General features: G+C 37.9%; 1 protein-coding gene across 1 annotated transcript; it reads right to left on the bottom strand.

Annotated features, from left to right (window-relative positions):
- Positions 1–506: 506 nt before the first annotated feature.
- On the bottom strand, positions 507–20,670 carry LOC127661397 (sodium-dependent neutral amino acid transporter B(0)AT2-like). The gene is made up of 12 exons (XM_052152063.1): positions 20,360–20,670; positions 18,702–19,165; positions 13,582–13,739; positions 13,313–13,439; positions 12,755–12,936; positions 11,460–11,570; positions 9,385–9,626; positions 8,734–8,923; positions 5,485–5,677; positions 3,790–3,949; positions 3,223–3,385; positions 507–2,248 (listed from the first exon to the last, which is right to left on the bottom strand). Exons 2-12 carry the CDS (start codon positions 18,994–18,996, stop codon positions 1,856–1,858), a joined length of 2,214 nt encoding a protein of 737 aa, XP_052008023.1. The 5' UTR covers positions 18,997–19,165; positions 20,360–20,670; the 3' UTR covers positions 507–1,855.
- Positions 20,671–23,845: the final 3,175 nt, after the last annotated feature.

Raw genomic sequence — 23,845 nt, 5'->3', positions numbered from 1 at the left:
TGCTAATAGAAAGTTGTTGTTCTAACCCCTCTTATATAGAATCGATCTTGAGTTCGAGAAACTCTGAAGGCTGTGGATCCAATAGGCACCCTGCTTCGTGGACTGCACCTTCATTTGATTCACAGAAGGGTGTATTCAGTCCCTACTCCTTTGGCATATTGATGGAAACCATAAACTGATTAAGTAGACATTATATTAAAGAAATAAGCCATAAGAGGCTGTGCAGTACAGTGATATATTTTACAGGAAAGGGACACATGTTAAATTCACTGTAATGCAGACTTGAATACCTTTTTTTGGGGGTAAGGATATGCCGACAGCTAATTATTTAACAGAATATACGCATTAATTCATAATGTGTGATGCCAGATGTGTTTATTGTAATTTTACAATGGCTTTGAATGCTGCACATCCAGTCAGAATTGTGTGTTAGAATGTCTTACATTTTTATTCATTTCATTTATAGGCCATTTTAGTTCAAGGAAGTAACAAAGCAAAAGCGTGTTTGAATCCTTTCTTTTAATCTCAATACTGAGAAAGGAAATACTGCGTTGTTGAGCAAATTCATGAAAAAATATTTACAGGAAGTGTGCAGAGTATACAGCCCCTTACATTGATAGCACATCAGCAAACATACAAACAAAAAAGTTAGCATTCTGGATTAAGCACTTCTTACCAAAATCAACATGATCTGTTATCCAAACTATATTCCAATTATTCATGATGTATTTACAGGATATCTTAAATTTACAACATTCACCTTGTATTAATATTTGAGAATTAATTAGGCACACAGTTGAAGAACGATGAGTTACAGTAGGGTTGTTTTAAATGCAATACATACGCTGATGCACAATGATTTAATTACATCCAAAAGAAATGTACTGCATGTTTTTGAAATTTTATGCATTCATTTTAAACTTTTCCAAAGCTGCTAATATACTTCTAATCTCGGTTTGGGTGAATAGTAACTGCTCAGACTTGCAACAATCTTTTTGTACAAATAGGCCAAGCCATTCTACAGTAGAGCATATCCCAGGGGTCTACAGACCCCTACAGACAAACCAAGGTTGATACGTGCATGTAACAATTGGGTAAATGTGTTCGGGGTTGTAGAGGGATATGGGGTTAATCAGTGCTAGCTACAGACATACATAATACAATTTGAAATATTCATACCTTTTTCTGGACAGGGTGGGTGAAAGAGATTTGTTCGAACTGAAGGTTAAAAATGGGCGGTAATGAGATTATTAGACATACAGGAGAGGGAGTTTGATTAAGATTGGTTAAGGAGATGACTGACATGTTGATTTATGGGACACTGCAGGAGGCAACAGATGGGTGTATTCCATTCAAAAGTGAGCATAACTATGCCCTACCTACTCCACTTTATTTTGAAATTCAATAATACCCTGATAGCATAGCATTAAACATAAAAGAAAATACTGACAATATGAAAATAAGAATACACGAAAATATATAGTCCCCGGGTGCATGAGAGCAACTGAGGGTTTTAATATCCCAGGAAATACCTTACATAAATGACCTATTTTTCCTAAACCTGACCATAACACTAACATTTTATAATTAATTATGAACATGTACACTTCACTCACATGAAGGCATACAGTTGCTCACTTTTGTTTGGAATGACCCTACGAGAAGCAGCCACTTTCCGCAGTGAACTTCAAAGGTACAAAAACGGAATTTAGAATTTGACCAGTATGGCTCATAGTAAAGGTGATGAAATGGTAAATATTACACAGGGTTGTGTTCTCAGCCTTTACAGTACACATGAAATGGAACTGGTCCTTACAGTACACATGAAACTAGACAGTTTACAGTTTACAGTTCCTCACAAATCAGATTCAGGCATATCTGGAATGTCTGTAATATTCGGCATTACATATCCAGTGCCACAGCTACCATTGAGGGTGATGTCTTTGCCCAATGGAGGGCCGCTCTTCTTGCGGTAGTTGGCCGGCATGGGTGAAGGAGCTTCACTGGGTGTCTTTGCCTGGAGAAGACTGGCATCATCGTCTTCATCCTCTTCTCTGGTCCTACTAGTGGTGTCTTTGATAATGCAACCCTTCTTATAGGAGATTGTGGACAGGCCACCTGCATTCTCATCAATTATGTTCAGACAGCGCAGAATGAAGACAACAGGCACAGGGAGAATGGCTATGACTACAAGTGAGATGCAGACCGCCAGGCCCCAGGGCGGGTAGCTGAGAGATTGTCCTTGAGCCTAAGAACAGACAAAGCAATTGGATTATTCTGGCAAAGGAATAATTCCACTTTAATCCTGTGGTAAATCTGTGCATCACAAGGCCCTATGACAGACCTGGCCTTTTTTGGTCAATATCCTGTTGTATGTGGAAATGTATATGGAATTTCATATATGTATATGAAAAAACGGTGCTTGCAAGACAGCAAAAGAATAGTTTTAAAGTTTTAGGTGTTAAAATTTGGTTCTGGGTTAATTAAATTAACAGAGCTACTTTGCCATTGTCATGACCCTCAGCATGCATCAGCTGCACACAATAACAACACTGTCATTGTGCAGTATACAGTAAGGCTGCTTTAAAAGTTTAAATATATGCAAATATGTGTAAAACAAGACCAATCTCAATTAAGCAAATATTACAATGACATTATCATACTGACTCGTCCCTCCTTTTTTTTAAAAAGCAAAAATGTGAATGTGAACAAATATATATAAAAGCACTTAGATTGAGCTGTAAAGTTGTTTAAATTGTCATTTTAGGGTTTGTTGACATTACATCGTCATGGCAACGAAGTTGTAAAACTTCAAAAAGTTGTTTAACTTTACACAGAAAAGGTTAGTGATTTTAATACACTAAAATCATGTTAAATGCATATTGTTTATGTTTGTGGCTATACTTTTGACATTACAGTTTGGCCCCCATTCACTTCCGTTTAGCGAATCAAAAGACTGAAAACCAAACCAAACCAATCCTATTTAATTTTTTTATTAATCCTACTGTTACAACAATCTGAGTTCCAAAAAAATTTCAGATCTCAAATCTTGAGTATTAAGGCTTTTAAAATGCATATTAAGTGTCAAAATTGATTAATAATTTGATAGTTAAAACACTACCGTAATTCAGTTTTACCTTTCAGGGAACCTCAAATATTAACACTTTGAATTCATTGCTATGATTTAGTTGTTGACAAAGGCCTTTAATCAAGAGTACTTACCAGTTGCTGGTTCCATGCACTGTAGCTAGGAGGCGACAGTACCAGCTGAATGATACTTGCAACCAGAAGGCCCAGAAGCAGAATGGGTGTCACAAACTTCCACATATAGTAATAGAAGCGGTATGGAGTGAAACCCAGCATGTCCTTCAAATCCTCAAAGAACCTGAATGACCATAGACATTCTCATCAGGCCAAATTAGATCAGAGTTTGCTTACAGCTTATGGACTACTTTACAAAATATTTCCAAAATTGTGCATAATGTTCAATTATAGCTGTCATTTTGTTAAAAATAGCAGTGCTTATTATTACAAATGTAGGAAATAGAGTTTTCAAATAATGTTATTTAGGGATGACATTTTTTTTTTTACATTTGTTCCATTATGCACTTAGACACCTATGCCTTATGAGTCAAAGAAAAATATTTGTTTATTTCCTTAAATGTAAAATGTAAAAACATCCACAGATGCAATATCAAGCTCAAGCCACTAAAGGGGGCTAGACTAGGCTCTCTAATAGACTCTCCAGCTGAATCCCTTTGTTTAAAATCTTTGATCTTTGTAACATACTTCTCAGTGCCATACACCCAGGCCACAGCAATGTTCTCCAGAAGAACCACGATGAGGAGAGGAAGAGTGGCAGAATAGTCATCAAACATAGCCACAAAGTAGTTCCCAGATCGCTGGACAAAGATTAAACCAATACTGAAGGCAAGTACACAGCAACCAACTGTAAAGACAGCAGAGAAAGAATGGGTGAGCTTGCGTAATACTCTAAACTAACAGGTGAACTGCACATCAAAATGTTATCATTACAGCATTCTCTGAGTAATGTAAACCCTGATTGTTTAGCCTAGTGATTAAAATATCTGGACTGGTATATAAGGTTATCAAGAAATCCATGACAATACATTCATTACAGGGATAGTTCACTCCAAAAATGTAATTCTCAAATCATTTACTCACCCTCATGCCATCCCAGACATGCATGACTTTCTTTTTTCTTCTGAACACAAACAGAGATTTTTAGAAGAATATTTCAGCTCTGTAGGTCCTCAAAATTCAAGTGAATTGTGGCCAGAACATTGAAGGTCCAACAAGCACATACAGGCAGAATAAAAGCAAAGACTCCAGTGGTTAAATTCATATTTTCAAAGCAGTATGATAGATGTTGATGAGAAACAGATGAATATTTAAGTCCTTTTTTACTATAAATTCTCCTCCCTGCACAGTAGGTGGCGATGTGCACAAAGAATGCAAATCAGCAAAAGAAGACTAATGTTAAAGTGGAGATTTATCGTAAAAAATGACTTTAATATTGATCTATTCTCACCCATACCTATCATATATCTTCTGAAGATATGGATTTAACCACTGGAGTCGTATTGATTACTTTTATGCTGCCTTTGTGTGCTTTTTGGAGCTCCAAAGTTCTGGCCTCCATACACTTGCATTGTATGGAACTACAGAGCTGAGACGTTTTTCTAAAAACTTTGTTTGTGTTCAACAGAAGATAGAAAGCCAAACACATCTGGGATGGCATGAGGGTGGGTCAATGATGAGAGAATTTTCTTTTTTGGGTGAACTATCTCTTAACTTTCGCCCTTGTTTTAGAAGTTGTCCTTGTTCTGTAACGTAAAGGTGCTGTAAGTGATTTAAAACAAAAATGGATTTACATGCAGAAAACACTTCTATTACATCAGATATCACTGAAATATGTGGCATGAAATATCACACCTATCACTGTAACAGCCCTAGACTCAGTAAACAGCGGGGGACAAGATGTCCGCAGGCCATGGTCAAATAGTTTGTACAGAAAAACAGAAGACTTTCTGCCTGTCAATCATTCGGTTCATAGGGAAGCACAGATATGCTCATAAAAGTGCCGCAGGCTCGCTGTCCTGCTCCCATGTAACTCTCATTGTCAGATGGTGAAATGTTCTGAATCTGCTGCAAGACAATGGCCTTTAGTCTGTTTGTGTGTGTGCATGTCTTTCAAAATGGTGGGTTATGGAAAGAGGGGGTGTGGCTAATTCAACGGCTAGTCTGGTGGAATTTCCATTGTCTAAAATTGCTTACAGCAACATTAAGCAACTTAACACTGCCACATACAATACATTTTTTTTTGGAAAGAAATAACAGCACCGGCATAGGTTCGATGGTCCCTTTCCTATTGTATTTGATTTTCTAAAATATTGACAACCAAAAAACAAATGCAATTCCATCATTTTTGCAGTTATCTGTATTTGGCTTTTGCTTACATACCTGTGAGGTATTCCTTGCGCACTTTGAAGGTGTCCACAATGGGTGTTAGTATGCCCTGGATAGTGCCGAACATGCTGCCCAGCCCCAGGTTGACCAACATGAGGAAGAACATGACGGACCAAAAAGGTGAGGCTGGGAAATGGGTCATAGCTTCAGTGAAGGCGATGAAGGCCAAACCTGTACCTTGCACTTCCTGTGAGAGAAAACAGAGAGAGATGCTGAAAGATTCAAAGTGTCTCAACCTTCTGGTATGCATTTAGAAGTATAAATACAAAGACACAGCATGTGATCTGCAGCAATATGAACTGCCCCATGTTTAAGACACTTCTTGCACTCTTTTTTCATACAGATCTGAATAAACCCCTAACCCTAAACATTAGACGTTGGCGCATAATACAACCTGCACTGTTTGCGCTACGGACATAAATTACATCTTAAATCTTGTGGCTTGTTGAGGAGAGGTGTACCATTACTTTCCTAAGGAATAAGACTGATGATTTTCACCTGGTGGATGATAAAACGGGCAAAAAAATCCCATTAAATTTCACTGACGAAAGAACCCAAGTGATATTTAGAGACCAGAAAATGTGGTGCTTCATGTGATAACTTGATTGAACCCGGAATACTCCTTTAAGTTAAGCTCTAACGACAGCATTTGTGGCATAATTTTGGTAACCACAAAAAGTAATTTCAACTCGTCCCTCCTTTTCTTTAAAAAAAGCAAAAATTGTGGTTAGAGTGTGGCATTTGCAATAGAAGTTCATGTTGCCAATATTCAGAGGGTTTTAAGGCAGAAATGTAAAACTTATAATTTTATAAAAGCTCTTACATTAATTCCTCTGTTAAAACTTGTGTACTATTTGAGATGTAAAGTTATTTAAATCATTGTTTTTATGGTTGTTTTATGGGTTTACGGTGTTGTACAAAGTTGTAATATTGCACATAACTTTACACAGAAACGGTTTGTAAGCCATTTTATTACACTAAAACCATGTTAACATGCATATTGTTTACATCTTGAGGCTACAATGAGTATTTTGACGTTACGGCCTCATTGGCCTCATTCACTTCCATTGTAAGTGCATCACTTCAACCCAGATTTTTGCTTTTTTTTTTTTTTTTTTAAGAAAAGGAGGGTTGAGACGAATTAATATTTTATGGTTATTAACATTATGCCACAAATGGTGTTCATAGAGCTCAACTTGTATTGAACCCGGAATATTCCATTAAGTCTAGTGTTGATGTTTACATTTTAAAATAACATTAGATCACTGCCAGTAGGACTGCTGTACATATATCTGTTAATTCTGTTACATAACTGATGGTTACTAGGGTATTAGTACTAGTGGTTACCCCAAGTCAAAAGAGCCCATACCAAAGTCTCTTTGATTCTGGCTCAAGTCCCTACTTCAGTGTAAGTCAATGGGATTCTGTTGTCTGTTTTATCCTCTGACTGGCAAAAATCATAAGTCTGATCACATAGAAAAGTAATAACTAGCATTAAAGTAATTAGGAGGCAACACTAATCAGGTTTCCCACACTTTAGACTTTTCTGTGACTTCATTTGTGATCAGGCCTGGACTGGCAAAGGAAATCGGCCGGGGATTGTACATGGCAACTGGCCCAACTGTTGAGCGGGGGGTGGGGGTGTGTTCGCTGTCCTTTTATGCATATCGCGACGCCATTTTGCATAACGCGTCGGCTCATTTTTGCTTATCGCGGCCCATTCGGCACATTTTGCGGACGACCCACTGGCCTGCTCGGTTCTCCCGATGGCCAGTCCGCCCCTGATCTGCCCCAAAGTGCGTCTGCCCACCGGAAAAATAACAGGTATGCCAGATTACCAGTCTAGCCCTGTTTGAAATATCTGGAAATTGATTTTCAAAAAGCATTCAAATTCAGACAGCTAATGACTCATTTGTGAATCGGTTCAAAATATTCATTGAAAATAACCAACTCAAAATAATGTTTCACTGGCAAATCACTGATGTCACATGTCACGGATTGCATGCAAGTTTTACTCTTTCTAGCCAATGAAATATTTGAGAGCAGAGTTTAATTACAAAAAAGTATTAGCTATAGAAATTTCCATGACTTTTAAGATTTGATTGATTTCCAACACTTTTCTGGGCCTGGAAAACACTTTTTACCCCCTTGTATTTCCAGGTTTTCCATAATCGTGGGAACTCTGAATAAAAAGACTAATGGGGATTTTCCACTGCACGGTACGACTGGACTCACTCTGCTCGCTTTCTGGGGTTTTCCACTGTGGATGGTACCTGGTACTTTCTTTAGTACCACCTCGGTCGAGGTTCCAACTGAGCCGAGCCGATACTAAATGTGAGGTCAAACCCTGCAGATCACTGATTGGTCAGAGAGAATCGTCACTACTAGCGTCACTGGACATGGGACATCAACCCGCTTGTTTTAAAGTTAGCTACAGTATAGCAGTATAATTTGTTCACGCAACTGAACAAATTATAAACGTGGTCAATAAACGAGGTGCAGACATTCCTCTAGTTAGCGACGAACTAAACAAAAATGTCTTTCAGGAAGTGTCTCATCTGTTGGCCGCACACGGCTACCACCGGACCTACCAACAATTTATGGAAAAGTAAAACAAATTTGTCTACAGAACCATCAAGGAAAAGTGGAAGTGGTTCGACCAAATGGACGCAATCAAGTCTGTGAGCAATGGGAGGGAGAGTGCCCCCATGATGGAGGATGGTACGTTAACTCTATACTCTGCTTGAAAGCTTCAATTTATTTAGTTGACCAGCTACTGGAAAGCTTGCTTCTAAAACAACCAGGCCAATTGAACTGTTACACTTGTAAAATCACCATGAAACAACTGCTTTATGCAGCACAATAAGCTAGTAGCTAACAGCTAGCGGTCGTGTTATTGCTTATTGTTTTGTGTCACATTTAAGATGATGTCACGGCAGTAGAGGCGGCGCTACCACATTGAGATGGCACTAAACAGCAGTGGAAAGCAAGTTCAGAAAAGTAAAGCGAGTAGAGTCAAACCATAACGTGCAGTGGGAAAATGCTATATATGTATTCCTGAATGATATGGGAATAGTTTTTTTTTTTTTTTTTTACAAAGGCTTAATGAGGACTCGCTTGTGTTGTTCTACCTTTCAAAACATGATTAGAGCGAGATTGTATCCTGTAGGGTTACATTCCAATGGAAAGCTTGTGTATATCAGTTGTCACTCAATGTATCAGTTGACTTAAGCTCCATCTTACCTTGTTCAGCTCCTCTTTGATGTCACAGTTTTCTAAGCCTAGGCGTGGGTAATCATTTTCCACCACATCCCGGATGATGTCAGTCATTTTCTGGTAGTCCTCATTGCTAACATGACTGAAGTTAATGTGGTGTGGGATCAAACTGGGATTGATCTCTTTGCCAAGTAAATCAATGATCTTCTTCGTGTTTCTAAGATACATCAAAACAAGAACTGTCAACATACAGGCCAGTGGGTGATGCCCAGGATCAGATGGAGTCTGCTGACTTTTTTTCTCTCTCTAAATTTTTGGGGTGGCAAAATGGATTTAAATATGTTAAAGTGGAAACTATGCCACCAAACTGTCTCATAAATAGACTGGATAAACTGGGCATTAATATTTAAAGAGTTTACCCAAAAAAGAACACAAAAGATATATTAGGCAGAATGTTAGAGACTGACAGCCTCAGTCATTATTCACTTTCATTATATGGGAAAATGCAGTGTCAACATGCTCCATAAGTTCTCCTCTTGTGTTTCAGGTTTTGAAAATTATGAGTGAATGAATGACACAGAACCATTAGAACATTTTTAGGTGAACTAACCCTTTAAAAATGTCAGAAAACAAACTAACAGTCTTAATCCTTTTGTGCTTAGTTCACTTTGAACTTACGTTTCCACACACTTGGCGATCATGATGTTGGCTTTGAAGCCTAGTACAGCAAACACGACCAGAGTGGCCAGCACAGAGGTAAAGAAGTTAATGAAGGAGACCAGCACAGCATCAAAGTGGCAGTTGTTGTCTCGCTTGTTGTAGCTGGAGAAGGCGATCACACCACCAAAACCAAGACCCAGGGCAAAAAAGACCTGCGTTGCAGCTTCACGCCACACTTTCGACTCCAACATGATTTCCAGCTGTGAGAAAATAGTAAATTTTTTGTCACATGGTGGGACACAGTGACATTCCTTTTTTCTACAAGCTATCAAGCTGTTTCAAGTAGGACAAGGAATAGTTCATCCAAAATTAAGATTTTCTCATCATTTACTCACCATCATGCCATCCCAGATGTGTATGACTTTCTTTCTTCTGCAGAAAACGAGCAGAGATTTTTAGAAGAATATTTCAGCTCTGTTGGTCCTTCCATTATTTCACATTTTCAAAGTGTAAGTAGAGATATATGGTCAAAAAGGACATTTCATATAGCTTCTGAAACATTGATTTAATTTCTGAAGACATTGCCTTTATGTGATTTTTGGAGCTTTAAAGTTCTGGCCACCATTCACTTGCAATGTATTGAGCTGAGAAATTCTTCTAAAAATCGTTGTCTGCGTTCATTAGAAGAAATAACGTCACACATATCTGGGATGACATGAGGGTGAGTAAATTATTAGAGTATTTACATTTTGGGGTTAACTATCCCTTTAAGTGTCTTTAGGTAGAATAGTGAAAGTACATGGATCCCCCCTTGTGGGGTTTGGACAACCAATTTTTCAGTTACCAGCCAGCTGTTATGGATTTCTCAATGGCGAAACCGTAACTACAGTGTGGGGTGGGTAATGGGCAATATGTCAAATATATACAGTAAGTAGGTTTATACAGATGTGCACTGATAATACACAGATTTTTCTGACACAATATTTATCAAAATTCACCCATAAATATTTGAAAATGGAAACTGCATTATCCATCGGGTGTCAAAAGGGAAAGTTACGCTAATGTCATTTCAAAGTTGCCAAATTAATCAGCATGGCCAAAACCTTAAATGTTATTAACATATTTTTCCCATTGGGACCCTTGGTTGGTCCCCACAATGTCAATGATTTCAGGTTGTACATCAAAATATTCCTACAATGTTGGCATATCTTTACACATGCATATTGTTAATTGCACTTTATTAGGAAAACCTGTACTCGTACTTATTCATGAGATTATTTAATCAGTCAATCGTGTGGCAGCAGTGCTATTCATCATGCAGATACTGGTCAGGAGCTTCAGTTAATGTTCACATCAACCATAGAATGGGAAAAAATTTGATCTAAGTGATTTGGACTGTGGCATTATTGTTTGTGTCAGATGGGCTGGTTTGAGTATTTCTGTAACTGCTGATCTCCTGGGATTTTCACACACAACATCTAGAGTTTACTCCGAATGGTGCTAAAAACTAAAAATATTCAGTAAGCAGCAGTTCTGTGGACAGAAACAGAATGGCCAGACTGGTTTGAGCTGACTGAAAGGGTACTGTAACTCAGATAACTGTTCTGTAAAATTGTAGTGAGCAGAATAGCATCTTAGAATGCACAACATGTCGAATCTTGAGGCGGATGGGCAACAACGGCAGAAAATCACGTCGGGCACTTTATTAGCACCAGAGTGTTCCTAATAAAGTGCTTAGTGACTGTATATGTAAAGTAGCTGACAAAGTGAGACAGACTGCTGTGTTTCAGTCTCCACTGAGTGAAGAGTTAATTTACTTGTGCCGAGTCACAAGCACAAATGCATGCTGGGATCATTGTTTCCATAGATACATTTTCTGGCTTCCACTAGACTGAGTCGAGGGATAGACATAGGAATTACTAATGGATCATTACCATAACTTTGAATAAATTAGACTAATTACTGCTGTATTAACCAGAGCATGTAGAGTAAATTGATCTAATCATTGTAGTAACGTGTCTTTGGGTTGATGATGTTGGGAAAAAGGTTGCACCTGCAAACACATACACTGTTCCTATCTGTTAGGATCTTACCTTTGGGGTAAACATATGGACAATACCATCCACAGAACCCTTGAGAAGGAGAGCACGAACCAGGAAGCAAATAAGCACCACGTAGGGGAACAGAGAGCTGAAGTACATCACCTGCAATCAATCATACCCATGTAATGGATTTCAGTGGCACAAATAATTAATAAATAAAAAAATAAACTGTAAAATCTTAATTATGTCTGCACAACGGGGGGCCTGGGTAGCTCAGCGAGTAAAGACGCTGACTACCACCCCTGGAGTCACAAGTTCGAATCCAGGGCATGCTGAGTTACTCCAGCTAGGTCTACCATGCAACCAAATTGGCCCGGTTGCTAGGGAGGGTGGAATCACATGGGGTAACCTCCTCATGTATAATGTGTGGTTTTCACTCTCAGTGAGGCACATGGTGTGTTGTGTTGGATGCCATGGAGAATAGCGTGAAGCCTCCACATGTGCTAGTTCTCCACAGTAATGCGGTCAACAAGCCACGTGATAAAATGCATGGATTAACGTCTCGGAAGAGAAAACAACTGAGATTCGTCCTCCACCAGCCATATTGAGGCGAGTCACTATGCCACCTTGGGGACTTGGAGACATGAGGAAATTGGGGATTCCAATTTGAGGAGAAAATAAAAATACAAATAATAATAATAATAATAATAATAATAATTATAATTATGTATGTACAACAAAAACACGCAGGTATCATCAAGGCCATGACTAATATGTGATTTCTAAATCTGTACTGTAATGACAGTTTCCACAAGCACCCTCCCTTTTCTGCCTTCTGACTTAAGCAGTGGGTCAAGGATTAGCTGGATGGTTAGCACCTACTTGTGGAAAATTGCAAAAGATAAATTGAAAATAGCTGTTTTACAAGTGCCCGATTGTTTTGTAGAGCTCAAAATGATGTTGGGTCAATGGGTTTGCCACAGCTGTTTAAAGGGAACAAGGTCAAAACACAATGACGTCAGAGTGCCACATCTGAGCAAATCCATATGGACACTGTACACAGGCGTTGATCACAAGAGAGACCAATGGTTCTCAATGACACATAGTATCTTCAAAGAATAGCCAAATGTCAGTTTGTTGTCTTGAGATCAAATTAACCTTGAGGCCTTGGCTGTCTTTTAATCTGTGACTTACCAAAAACAAAATACCTTTTGTAGTTATTGCCTTATTGGGTATCACTAGGCAAAATAAAACTTTCCTGGATAAGCCATTCTTTGAGATTATATACTGTATAACACAACAGTGATGTAAATCATTCACATGAATAACCATGTCAGTTTTCTTACCTTTCCAGAAGATTGGATGCCCTTAATCATAGCAAGGCACACCATGGCCCAAGCAATGAGTAGACACAAAGTCATCTTCCAGTTAAGTCCTCCGCTCTCAGAGATGGAGTCGGAAATGTCCAAGGCCACACGATACCAGTAGAATGTTGTGGCAGAACTTTTCTCACACTCTGGCACAACATCTAAACAATAACATGAACACTAAAAGATCTACCTGATATAAAAAAAATTCTTAGGCAGAAGTGAACTTAAAACATTGTACATTATTATAAGATATGTCAGAAGATGTCTAAATGGATAATTCTCATGTAATATTACAGTTAAAATTTTACTCTAATACAATTATTTTTTACATTTAATTCAGAATAATTAAATGGAGTACAACAAATAATAGAGTGAAATGTATATACTTTAGAATTTAAACATATTTTTGTGTGCATTACAGTTATGAGAATTAGATTGGTGGTAGGGGTGTGTTTCTCTTTTTTTATGAAAATAATGCCACAATGCAAAAAAACAAAATATGTAATTTAAAATACTTTTAAATACAAGTCTTACATGTTGTGGTTTTATTTTTGACCAAGGGACACTCGTGCCAAGGAAGAGGCTGCTGAAAGGACTGCGAGAAATAGAAAAGACTCCAGCCAATGATGACGTTATAGTAGAGGGCAACAAAAAAGCACACCTGCAACAAGAAAGAATACAGTCAAGTCCACTGATTGCATATATTAGGATAGGTACAGGCTGTGATATCAATTCCATCTACCTAAGTTTTTTAATAGCGTAATTAGTTGCCTCTCCGCATGAAAGCACAGCCTGATATTTACCAAACAGCTGGCAAAGCCGATACCACCCAGGCGTGGGCTAATGTAGTTCCACACCCCAATGCTGCCCCGACGGATGCGCTGTCCGGCGGCTAGTTCCAGAAAGAAGAGGGGAATCCCTATGACCACCAGCAGAATGATGTAGGGAACCAGGTATGCTCCTTCAAAGAAAATAATGTTTTCAGGGACCATGAATTGTAACTATCCACACATGCAAATGCTCCAGGCTCCACAGTGTTGTACTTCAGATATATTATTATCATGGTATACACAGTGGCTCCAAAAATTATTTGGACATTTTAGCCAGATTTAAAAATGTATTAATGTCATTGCATTATATACAACATATTAAACATAGTAACATTTACTTCAAAGAAAAATAGCAGAAGTACTCTTTGAGCAAAATAATTCACAAAGAAAAGACTTAACATTAAAAAAAAAAAAACAGCTATAATGTTCAAAATATGGACTAAATGCTAGAGACTGTTGCGTGTGAAAATCCCAGGAGATCAGCAGTTACAGAAATACTCAAACCAGCCCATCTGGCACCAACAATCATGCCATGTGATTATCTAATCAGCCAATCGTGTGGCATCAGTGCAGTGCATAAAATAATGCAGATATGTGTCAGGAGCTTCAGTTAATGTTCACATCCACCATCAGAATGTGGAAAAAAATTGATCTCAGTGATTTGGACCATGGCATGATTGTTGGTGCCAGATGGGTGTTTTTTTTAATGTAACTGTTGATCTCCTGGTATTTTCACACACATCAGTCTCTAGAATTTACTCAGAATGGTGCCAAAAACAAAAAACATCCAGTGAGAGGTGGTTCTGTGAATGGAAATGCCATGTTGATGAGAGAGGTCAACAGAGAATGGCCAGACTGGTTCGAACTGACAAAGTCTATGGAAACTCAGATAACCGGTGCTGTTTTGGTGGCACGAGGGGGACCTACACAATAATAGGCAGGTGGTTTAATGTTGTGTCTGATCGGTGTACGCCTTTGATATACACGTTTCATGTGAACATGTGTCGCTCATTTGCCACGTTTTCACTTATAACTTCACAAAAAATAAACAGATCACAGAATATCACATAACATTACTTAGAGGAGGTGATTGTCTTTGAAACGAGCTAACACTCAAAACGGATGCGTAGATAATTAGATAAACCACATGAAGCACAATGTGCACACAACATCTGGCTATCTGGCATTTGGCTACAAACATGTTAGCTTTCCTGGATCAGATGACGTCATCAGAAATGCTGTGGCATCATGGAATGCTAAACCAATCAGACTGGGTTCAGATTGGTCCAACCAGTGGTGATAATCCTCCATATTTGGGAAGAGATTCATGTGATCAATAACTCTAATCATATATGGCCACCACGAGATGGCGCCACCGACTCGATGATGACTCAAATGGCACAGAATGAAACTCGTTATGTGAAATCTCATTACTAAATTCAAGTCTGCATGCTATACAAACCTTTATTCATTGTTGTGTTTGCATGTGTAATTAGTTCTTATGTACAATAATTATGTTTTGTTTGTTTGGAGAGGCTTTTGGACACTTGGAGACATTTTTGGACACTAGGATAAATTATTTTTGTAATGCTATACATTTTTATTGCTTTGTTCTTACAACACAAATTTTACTCTGTTACAAGTGACATTATTGGGAACAAAACAAAAGCTGTTTTAGCTACCTTATTTACAGCCAGAGATATATAATGTCAAATCATAAAAATAAGGGGAAAAAGGTTAATCTATGGATCAAGTTCTTTGTTTGAATTTTTAGCAGTTTCTTAGGCTGAGAGTCTCCACATTTATCATAATCTAATGTGAAGTTTTCTTTACAATGATACCACACACTTGTTTTTTTATGCATTTAATTTTGGGTATGCCACTGAAACAGGAAATCTTTAAAACATCCTCAGAGATTAAAGTTAATAATTTGTGCAGCTTACAGTACATGTCAAAATATGTTTTGTGGTCAATATAATAACATTTTATGCAATTTCATGTATTTAAAGTAATTACCCAGAATAATCAATCATTACTCAAGGACAATATTTGGATGTTTTAAAACATCTTTGTCACCCTTGTGTTTCCAAAAGTGTTAAACCTAAAACTATATGGATTCTGCTACCAATCAACCATCCATGTTACTTTCATGTATCCTGTTCATTTGTTACTGTTTATTTGAAATCCCTTTTAACTAACTTGTTTAACTAATTGTTTTTTTTTTGTGTTCAAATGGATTTATTTCTCATGTTTATCATGCATATTGTTTTTGTATCCAATTACCTGACTAATTCTGCAAGATATGAAAGAATGAGGTAACTGTTCTGATTGTGAATATTACTCTTTCTTGAATGTCCACTTTCATTACAAAGAGGCAAATGAGGAAGAGACTGATATTTACAAACAGTTCAAGTACTGCCAGTGGCAGAGGATAGAACATTCCTTCCCAGTCCCTTATGGGGAACAGCTTTCATACAATAGTGTTGCTTTGACAGTAATGTACATGTGGTACTCTTAAGCTCTCAGGGGCTTCAACCATGTTGTAGTCATGTGTTCTAACACACAGAAACATACTGAGATTCATAGACAATGACAATTATTTTAGAGAACATCATTTATACCATCATATATTTAGTGACACTGAGAAATAGTTCACCCAAAATGACAATTATCTCATAATTTACTCCCTTTTATCCCATCCCATCCTATGACATTATGTTTCTTCTGCAGAACACAAACTAAGATTTTTAGAAGAATATTTCAGCTCTGTATGTCCATACAATGCAAGTGAAAGGTATAAAAGTAATCCATAAGACTACAGTGGCTTAATGTATGTCATGTCTTTAGAAGCAACATTTCAATCCCTTTTAACAATACATGTCCACTTTCACTCTCTGAAAGTGAAAGTGGAGATTTATTGTAAAAAAAGACTTAAATGTTGATATGTTTCTCTAAACGTTCTATTATATTGCTTCTAAAGACATGGATTTAACCAATGGAATCATATGCATTACTTTTATGTTGCCTTTATGTGGTTTGGTCACCATTCACTTGCATGTTCTGGACCTACAGAGCTGAAATATTCTAAAAAAAAAAAATTCATACACATCTGGAATGACATGAGGGTGGAAAGAAGTTTCATTTTTGGGTGAACAAACACTTTAATTGAAATGCCAATTTTCAAAAAGTTATCCCCCAACCCATACAAGCAAAGAAATTAGCAGGTCCTGATTAAATCCTTTTTAATTTTTTCACATTTTCTATGCTGATTTTGAAGGAAAATCTGCTCAATTCTGCTGAAGGGATTTAAAAATGGTAAAATGTGTTAAATTGAACTGAGAGTATCTGCAGAGTTCTGCACGCACAAAATCTGTCTGGGGAAATAAGAGGGGAGATTGATTAATATTCCAGTATATTTCAAAATATCTTGGTCTGTATGATCTATTTCAATATATAAAGGATCTTAAAAAAGTGCCAACTTAGCAGTCAAGGCTTTGGGATAGTATATTGTGGTATTATTTAGTCATGTTATTTGGAAAAGAATGAACCATTCTGGGACAATGATTTCCATTTTTTTTATATAGGCATTATCCATTTTCTGGGGCTTTTACGTAACCCGGGCTGTCTCATTTTACTCATATACCGAAAAGGCAAGCTGGGCAACTGATTACAATGCTTTAACATTAAGGTCTTTAACAGCCTGGATGTGGCCAACAATAGGGGTCATAAGGTCTTGTATCCAATTTATTTTCTTAACAAATAGAGTCTCTTCAAAAGTGATGCTTTTGCATTTAGTTTAAGGCTCATAATAGTTCAGGCCAAGGCACTGTGAAATGCTGTTGGCAAAACTAGTGTATTAATTGCAAACATGTAACAGTAAAACTACAGGGTATGTGTGAGATGACATCTGGAAGATTGGAGCAGACAGACATAGGGGTATTTCTTTGAGAACAAAATATGCTGTCATTTAGATGGCACCCAGATGGTGCACTTTTGTCGTTGCGCTGCCCTGGTAAAGACAGAGACAGGCATGGCCCACACACATACTGAGTGGCCTGTTTAATCTAATTACAGATCTGCACAGCAGGGTGGCCACACTCACTTATAACAACCTGGAATATATGACCAAGCAGGGGTGTGGTGTTGGGTTCAAACCCTTTCGTACAGACAGCCCGATCGACAAACTGGCACACTCTCTCTGATACAGATGCAATAAATATGTATACAAACACAGCAGCTTCCTACTATGTGTTGACTTGCAAGACATAGCAGCAGTGTATACAAAATGAACCATATCTCACCATTTTTATTTTGTCTATAGTGCAGAAAACATTCACTCTCTGTGTCTTTCTGCAAATGAAATAAGTTGAAGACAGAGACCTGAGCAATCATACCTACTGAATGTCATTGCTCCCAGGGAGGCCAGTAAAAGGAGCTCTAATCTGCTTTCTCTTGACATTAAAAAGCTTTGTATAATCAAACTTCTAAGAAGAGGAAATGCATAATGAGAACTTTGCAAATGAGGTGTCAGACATATGTCTGACTTTAGAAGCAGTAAAGATGTCAGTTCTTTAAATAAGGTTCCTCTGTCTTTTAAGTAATATAAAAACATCTGTTTCCTCAACTTCATTCATAGGGTTTTAGCAAGGTTTGTTACAATATAAACAAAATCTCAGCAATATTCTGTTGTTTTGTTAGTTTAGTTTTGTTATCTAATTACAACTCACTTTTTCAGACCCAATTTTTGGTCCACAGACTCCTAAAATGTCTTCATTCATATACATTATATAATTGTATGAGTTAATGTACATTTTAAGAATAAAAAAAGAATACTGAATTTTATTTAGCAAACATTTGTAATTCCTTATAGAGAATAGGGACTGCTATTCAATGCAATTGTGTACTGAAAGAAAATTAAGTTCAGAGTTAGCCTAATCATATATCCTAATTTTTTACACAGTAAATTGCATTTACACTGATTGTCAGACAAGAGCAGACAATACACTGAACTTATACAGAATACATTTTAATCATCTACCCTTGTGAACCTTGTGCTAATTTTGAATTCATTTTCATTACTGAATTCAACCTACCGCCACCATTTTTCTGGCACAAATAGGGAAACCTCCAGACGTTGCCCAGGCCCACTGAGAAACCCACTTGGGCGAGGATGTACTGGAGCTTGCTACCCCAAGCGGGCCTCTCCTCCTCCTCCTCTGAGCCCTCCTCAGCATCCCTCTCCTTATTCAGAGGAACACCTCCCACCATCAGAGAGCTCTTCTTGAAAGAATCCTCGCAGGTATCTTCATTGGAGAGTAAATCTTTGACAGATTCCGTAACATCATCATCGTCAATTTCTCTCCTGACGGCTTTGCTGTTTTTGGGCATTTGAAAATGTCTTTTAGCTATGGGTTGGGAGATATTAAAACTAACCCTTTTCAGCAGGGGCAGGTTAGGGCCAAACTGACAAAGGTAGGTCAAAAAGATGGATTTAGTGAATAGAGGAAAGGGTGGCTGGCTGAAATACCTATCTTCTCATTTTGACAGAATAGGCTTCCTATTAGATACAAAAATAAAGAACAGAAACAAGACTTTCAGGTAATTCCCCTAACATGATGCAATGCATCACTTATTTGCATGTATTTTGTAAAACAGGCAGGTTTTCTTATTTTTAAGTTTAACTAATTATTTTTTTAATTATCATGACAAAGTTGGTAGCATTATTGTTTGGCTGAACTAAATACATATCCGACATAATATTATATCACTCTTATTTACAAACGGTATAGTTTAACAGGAATGAAGAACTTCCAGCAAATAGGCTACAAAGTTGCACGACGCCAAGTCACAACGACTAACCATTACTCGCATCGCAGCTTATTCTTTGTAACAGCAAAAGTGACTTGAAACCCATTGGAACGTTCGGAACACGATCATACTTCGCGCCTAAATAATTTAGCTCCTATTTAGAGCACGAGGTCAATGAATTTGCATACGTACCCAAACAGACAAGCGCGCGTTCTGTAGTCACGTGGCAGAACAGCAGGTTGGTTCTCAATACACAGTAAAAATAGAAAATAATGCTAAATACCTTATAAAATCAATATTTTGAGACGCAAAAGCTCAGGGTTTAACCATGAGTGTACAAATGACAAAAAAAGACGCGAAACTACGTAGCCTAATGTGTGTGCGTACAATACACTTAGCCACAGCTCGTGATAAATCGATTTATTTTAGGGCAACACCTTATACCATATATTTATTAATAGGCTTCCTATTAAAACCTGCCACTTTGCCATTGGATTTACCAAACCTTGGAAACCTGGACTCTTAAAATGCGCTCATTAAAAAATCGAATTCAAGCACTTTGAATAGCAATAGCATATTAAAATAAGGACACACAATCTAAGACCATAAATCTACATGCAGACAAGAATTAAGCAAAATGTTTAGAAAAGAAAATGATGTGTTTGTAAATTCTGTGTCACGTTATCTAATTTATTTCAGAATAGACTATTTTACGGGGGGGAATGAAACATTCATTCTACAATCCCCAATTACGATGACAGGAAACACCATTATTATTAGGCTAGTAAAGAACTTAAATTCTCCCACCGCCAAAATTGATTATGTCTACCATGTGAGAGGTTTCATCATACACACTGAATCTTAATGCGCAGCCCTTCTCTCATCATACTGTATGTTAAAGCATCACTAACGAAAAACATAATAATAATAATAATAATCTTACCTTATAACGAACGAAGAGGAGAAAATAAGATAATGTTGGTAGAATTGCTCTTTTGACTTGAAAACGCTTTATATGATTTCGATGGTCTGAACATACAGTAATGGCACAGTCTGATGCAAAAGTGATGTAGCCGGTGGTGGACAGCAGGCGCAGATGCTCTGACGAGATTACCGGGGAAACTGCTTTGAGTTCCCTGAAGAAGTGAACTAGGCGGGTCTTCTGTGGGCTATTAACATAAATGTTTTAAATAGCTTAAATAACCTGACAATATTTCATGACTTTTTTCTTTAAAAGCGGTATGTTGGAACATTTATTTCAAATTGAACTCCCCCTAGTAAATGTAACTGAGTGGTACAATCCAAAATAGCGCCCACAAGCTGATTTTTTGGGGTGTACCGCCGTTGTAACCTCGTGCTTGGAAATCTTACATCAGCTTTACAATAAAATGGCCGAAATCACAGATTTTGGCACCTGCTTAATAATTTATTTTACATTGATTGAGCTATCATCATTGCTGAAGGCATGGCGAGAAGGTGACTGCAATATATAGGCTATATACGAAAATAAGGATACATTCTTTCCTTTTTATTTAACTGTAGCCTATGATAGGCTTACACACTGCAATGGCAATACTTTCACCCTGCGTTCAAAACGGCATAAATTAGCCCCTGCACTTCGAAAGGAGAACAATCATATTAGCAGTGCTATAAGATTGCTTTAACCATAATTTCCAATAAAAATGACTTAAAAGCTGAGTTCGGAATAAACGTTATTTTTGAGCCTCTGATGTTCTGTCTCAATGAGCAGTCGTCGTACGTCATGCGCCCCTGCTGACGAAGTCCATAATGAATAATCGGGTTGAAATATTGCATCATAAAGTAATATCCTGACGGCTAGGTATCGTCCCTTTGCTGAATATTCCAGCACACTTACACTGGTTAGATCTGTGCAAAACCAAAGCAGATAGATTGTCCCACAGTCACAGTACATTTCTGACATGGCACATCTGGGGTAACTCTAAGCATTGGCTAAAGAATTAGTGGAATACGTTGCCATTTTGTAGAATGAGATTACACAGTATGGTATGCAATAAGCTAATCAAATGAGGAATGCAACCTTTTTTGTGAAGCATATACAAGGTATTTATATATATATATCTTCAGTTAATGTTCACATCAGCCATCAGAATGGGGAAAAATTTGATTCAGTGATTTCCACCGTGGCATGATTGTTGGTCTTGGACGGGCTGGTTTGAGTATTTCTGTAACTGCTGATCTCCTGGGATTTTTACGAACAACAGTCTGTAGAGTGTAAAGAGAATGGTGCGAAAAACAAAAAACATCCAGTGGGTGGCAGTTCTGCAGGCGGAAATGCCTTGTTGAGGAGAGAGGTCAACAGAGAATGATTCGAGCTGACAGAAAGGCTATGGAAGCTCAGATAACCACTATGTACAATTGCAGTGAGCAGAACAGGTATCTGTAATGCACAACACATCAAACCTTGAGGCGGATGTGCTACAACAGCAGAAGACCATGCCTGGCACTTTATTAGGAGTTGGACCTGTTCCTAATAAAGTGCTCAGTGAGTGTAAAATCATATAATTAGCTGAATCTCCCTACATAATCAAAAATAAATAATAACAAAATAATCAGTTCTCGGGCAGCATTTCAATTTTCAGTAGAATAGATTTTAAGGCTAACACAGATCCTTATGTTGACAGTTTAAAAATGTCCTCTCATATAATTTATCTTGCACCTGAAATGAGCATCCAAATCTCCCATTTACAAATTTCATGTTGGAATCTTCATGTTTCGTTGTACTCTAAATGTGTTGTCAATTGTATGAATGAAGTTGCACTTTTCCATTCAAGCCACTGGTGGTTATTGGCAATGTGCAGAGAGACATTTAAAAATTATTTACATTTTATGAGTTTAGCAGACACTTTTATTCCAAGCAACTTTAAAAGGAGTGCTCCAAGCAATTTATCAGGAGTGATGCAATACAAGGTACCAAAGTTGTCCAGAAAAGTACAAACCCAGTTAATAGGGCTTTATTTTAGTATTATTAGAATGTTCCTTGCCTTAGCATTTAGATTATAGGTAGTTGTGTATTAAAAGGATAGTTCACCCAAAATGAAAATTCTCTCGTCATTTACTCACCCTCATGCCATCCCTGATATGTATGATGTTTCTTTCTTCTGCTGAACACAAACAAAGATTTTTAGAAGAATATCTCATCTCTGTATGGCCGTGGCCAAAAGTAATGGCAGTGACATCAGTTTTGTGTTTTGCAAAGTTTGCTGCTTCAGTATTTGTATATATATATATTTTTTACAAGTTTCTATGGTATACTGGAAACAATGACAAGTATTTCATAATATTTAAAGGCTTTTATTGGCAAAAACATTCAATATATGCAATATTTACAGTGTTGGCCCTTGTTCTTCATAACCTCTACAATTTGCTCTGGCATGCTGGATATCAGTTTCTGGGCCAAATCCTGACTGATGGCGATCCATTCGTGTCTTATTAGTGCTCTGAGTTGATCACAATTTGTGGGCTTCTGCTTGTCCACTCGCCTTTTGAGGATTGACTACAGGTTCTCTATGGGATTAAGATCCGGGGAGTTGCCTGGCCACAGATCCAAATTTTTCAATGTAAGGATCTCCAAGCCACTTCATTATCACTCTTGTCTTGTGACATGGTGCTCCATCATGCTGGAAAATGCACGGATCATCACCAAATTGCTCCTGGATCATAGGGAGAAGTTGCTCTTGCTGGACGTTTTGATACCCTTCTTTATTCATGGCAGTGTTTTTGGGCAGAATTGCGAGAAAGCCCACTCTCTTAGATGAAAAACAACCCCACACATGGATGGTCTCAGGATGCTTCACTATTGGTACGACACAGCACTCATGGTAGTGTTCACCTTTTCTTCTCCAAACTATCGATTTTCCAGATGTCCCAAACAGTCGGAAAGGGGCTTCATCAGAGAAAATATCTTTGCACCAGTCTTCTGCTGTCCAATCTTCTTGTACTTCCTGCAGAATTTTTGTCTGTCCTTGATGTTTTTCTTGGGGAGAAGTAGATTCTTTGCTGCCCTTCTTGACACCAGGCCATTGTCCAAAAGTCTTTGCCTCACTGTGCATGCAGATTCACTCACACCATCCTGCTGCCAATATTGAGCAAGCTCTGCACTTGTGGTGACACCATTCCATAGCTGACTCCTCAGGAGGAGACGGTCCTGGTGTTTGCTGGACACTCTGGGATGTCCTGAAGCCTTTGTCACTAGTTGAACCTCTCTGCTTGAAGTTCTTGATGGTCCGGTAAATGGTTCTTTCAGGTGCAATATTCTTTACAGCAATTTCCTTGCATGTGAGGCCATTTTGATGCAAAGTGATGATGGCTGCACATCTTTCTTTAGAGGTAATATTGCGAACAAGAACACAATGATTGGAAGCACTTCTTCTCTCCTTTTATAGCAATC

The sequence above is a fragment of the Xyrauchen texanus genome, chromosome 21 (assembly GCF_025860055.1).
Source record: "Xyrauchen texanus isolate HMW12.3.18 chromosome 21, RBS_HiC_50CHRs, whole genome shotgun sequence".
Classification (NCBI taxonomy): Eukaryota; Metazoa; Chordata; class Actinopteri; order Cypriniformes; family Catostomidae; genus Xyrauchen; species Xyrauchen texanus.
This window is presented reverse-complemented; position numbering and strand designations above follow the sequence as displayed.

Bases quoted from the DNA above. Each gene is read 5' to 3' on its own strand.
- LOC127661397 (XM_052152063.1), bottom strand. From the start codon at position 18,996: ATGCCCAAAAACAGCAAAGCCGTCAGGAGAGAAATTGACGATGATGAT. The intron at 12,937-13,312 runs GTAAGACTTGTA...GTTATTGTTTAG, and splicing joins CAAAAATAAAACCACAACAT to ATGTTGTGCCAGAGTGTGAG. The intron at 2,249-3,222 runs GTAAGTACTCTT...GTCTGTTCTTAG, and splicing joins GTGCATGGAACCAGCAACTG to GCTCAAGGACAATCTCTCAG.